At 41.8% G+C, this 2,231-nt stretch overlaps 1 protein-coding gene across 1 annotated transcript in view; it reads right to left on the bottom strand.

Moving 5' to 3' along the window:
* Positions 1 to 908: 908 nt before the first annotated feature.
* vps36 (vacuolar protein sorting 36 homolog) overlaps positions 909 to 2,231 on the bottom strand; it is a 16,060-nt gene continuing 14,737 nt past the window's right edge. Inside the window, exon 6 of the mRNA XM_024142569.2 lies at positions 909 to 1,022. Within this exon, the coding sequence (XP_023998337.2) occupies positions 909 to 1,022 (114 nt within the window). The remainder of the gene's footprint in view (positions 1,023 to 2,231) is intronic.

The following is a 2,231-nucleotide window of genomic DNA, read 5'->3' as shown; positions in this document are numbered from 1 at the left end:
ATTATGGAGTCGTTCAGATTGTCAAAGGAGACCAGGAGCATCTGCATGTTTTCTGGTAGAAGAAACGGGGTCTAGATTCCTGAGTTTTACCTCCCCAGTGGCGCAGAGTCTTAGTAAAATTGACGGTGGAACGGATTTAAGTCTCCCCTCTTAAAGTTCTCCCACCAGAAACGCGCTTCTGGTAGCGGTTTCTGTTGTCTATAAACCTCAAAGCCAAGCCTAACTCTCCTGAAAAAACACTGTTAAACGTAGAAAACCAACCTACCTCCTGAAAAACCACTGTTAACCTCAAAACCCAATCTCCTCTTCAGGGTCCACATAGTGCTCTGGTCAAACGTAGTGCAGTATGTCAGGGGTAGGGTGCCATTTCATGTGCAGCCCAGGTGTCTCCCTCTCTTCTCTCCTATTACCATTGATCTATATTGAGAGAAGAAGAAACTGAAGTATGAATGTATGGAATGTAAAACTGAGGACTTTTATTTTGAAGTATGCCAGGAATGTAAAATTTAGGACTTTTATTTTTAAGTATGCCAGGAATGTAAAACTGAGGACTTTTATTTTGAAGTATGCCAGGAATGTAAAACTGATGACTTTTATTTTGAAGTATGCCAGGAATGTAAAACTGAGGACTTTTATTTTGTATATTGAAGTATGCCAGGAATGTAAAACTGAGGACTTTTATTTTGTATTTTGAAGTATACCAGGAATGTGCTTATTGCTTTATATTGAACACGATCCTGTTTAATTCTGCTCTGCTGTTAGTGGCTATATACACACACGGCTGTTACTCCCATCTTAACATCTGCTTGATACTGTATGAGGGTCAGTTGGTGTGTGTGTGTGTGTGTGTGCGCGTGCGTGCGTGCGTGCGTGCGTGCGTGCGTGCGTGCGTGCGTGCGTGCGTGAATCTAAACACCGTCTCCCGCCCCAGATTCGTACACCAGGATGAAAGCCTGGCTGACATCCCCATGCTCTATTCTGGAGAAGGACTGATACGGGTGGAGGACGAGAAGGAGGGAAACCTGACGAAGGAGAAGAAGGATGGAGGGATGAAGCAGAAAGAAGGACTCCGTCAGTCTATAGACCTGTGTCGGTCGTTCAACAAGTCTTTTGAGTCCAAATCCAGTGCAAGGCCGGGGAAGAGTGGCGACTGCACTGTGGGAACTGAGCCAGAGCCCTCCACAGAACACACAACCTTAGGTATAGAATATAGAATATAGAACAGACTACCTCAGGTACACAGAACATAGAATATAGAACAGACTACCTCAGGAACACAGAACACAGAACATAGAACATAGAATGTTACCAAGAGCTGCACAATCTGGTCAGAATGATGGGCATGAGAAACAACATTAGGAGTAATGTTCTGTGTTCCTGAGGTAGTCTGTTTCCTATATTCTATGTTCTGTGTTGCTGAGGTAGTCCTGTTTCTATATTCTATGTTCTGTGTTCCTGAGGTTAGTCTGTTCTAATGTTCTTGTGTTCTGGTACCTGAGGTAGTCTGTTCTATGTTCTGTGGTTCCTGTGTTCCTGAGGTAGTCTGTTTAATGTTTTCTGTTGTTCTGTGTTCCTGAGGTAGTCTGTTCTATATTCTTATGTTCTGTGTTCCTGAGGTAGTCTGTTGCTATGGTTTGGTGTTCTGTGTACCTGAAGGTAGTCCTGTTCTATGTTCTGTGTTCTGTGTACCTGAGGTCGTCTAGTTCCTATGTTCTGTGTTCTGTTGTACCTGAGGTAGTCTGTTCCTATATTCTATGTTCTATATGTCTGTGTACCTGAGGTTCAAGTCTGTTCTATAATTCTATGTTCTTGTGTTCTGTGGTACGCCTGAGGTTAGTCTGTTCTATATTCTATGTTCTGTGTTCTGTGTACCTGAGGTAGTCTGTTCTATATTATTATGTTCTATAATGTTCGTGTACCTGAGGTAGTCTGTTCTATCATTCTATGTTCTGTGTTTCTGTGTACCTGAGGTAGTCTGTTCTATTATTCTATGTTCTATATGTTTTGTGTACCTGAAGGTAGTCTGTTCATTATTCTTATGTTCTATATGTTTTTGTTGTTCCTGAAGGTAGTCTGTTTCTATAAATTCTATGTTCCTGTGTTCTGTGTAACTGAGGTAGTCCTGGTTCTATATTCAATGTTCTATCTGTGCTGTGTTCGCTGAGGTAGTCTGTTCTATAATTCTATGTTTCTATATGTATCTGTGGTTACTTGAGGTAGTCGTTTCTATA

Source organism: Salvelinus sp. IW2-2015, unplaced genomic scaffold, assembly GCF_002910315.2.
Source record: "Salvelinus sp. IW2-2015 unplaced genomic scaffold, ASM291031v2 Un_scaffold3256, whole genome shotgun sequence".
Classification (NCBI taxonomy): Eukaryota; Metazoa; Chordata; class Actinopteri; order Salmoniformes; family Salmonidae; genus Salvelinus; species Salvelinus sp. IW2-2015.
Note: the sequence above shows the minus strand (reverse complement) of the source record. Positions and strands in the feature narration are given on the sequence as shown.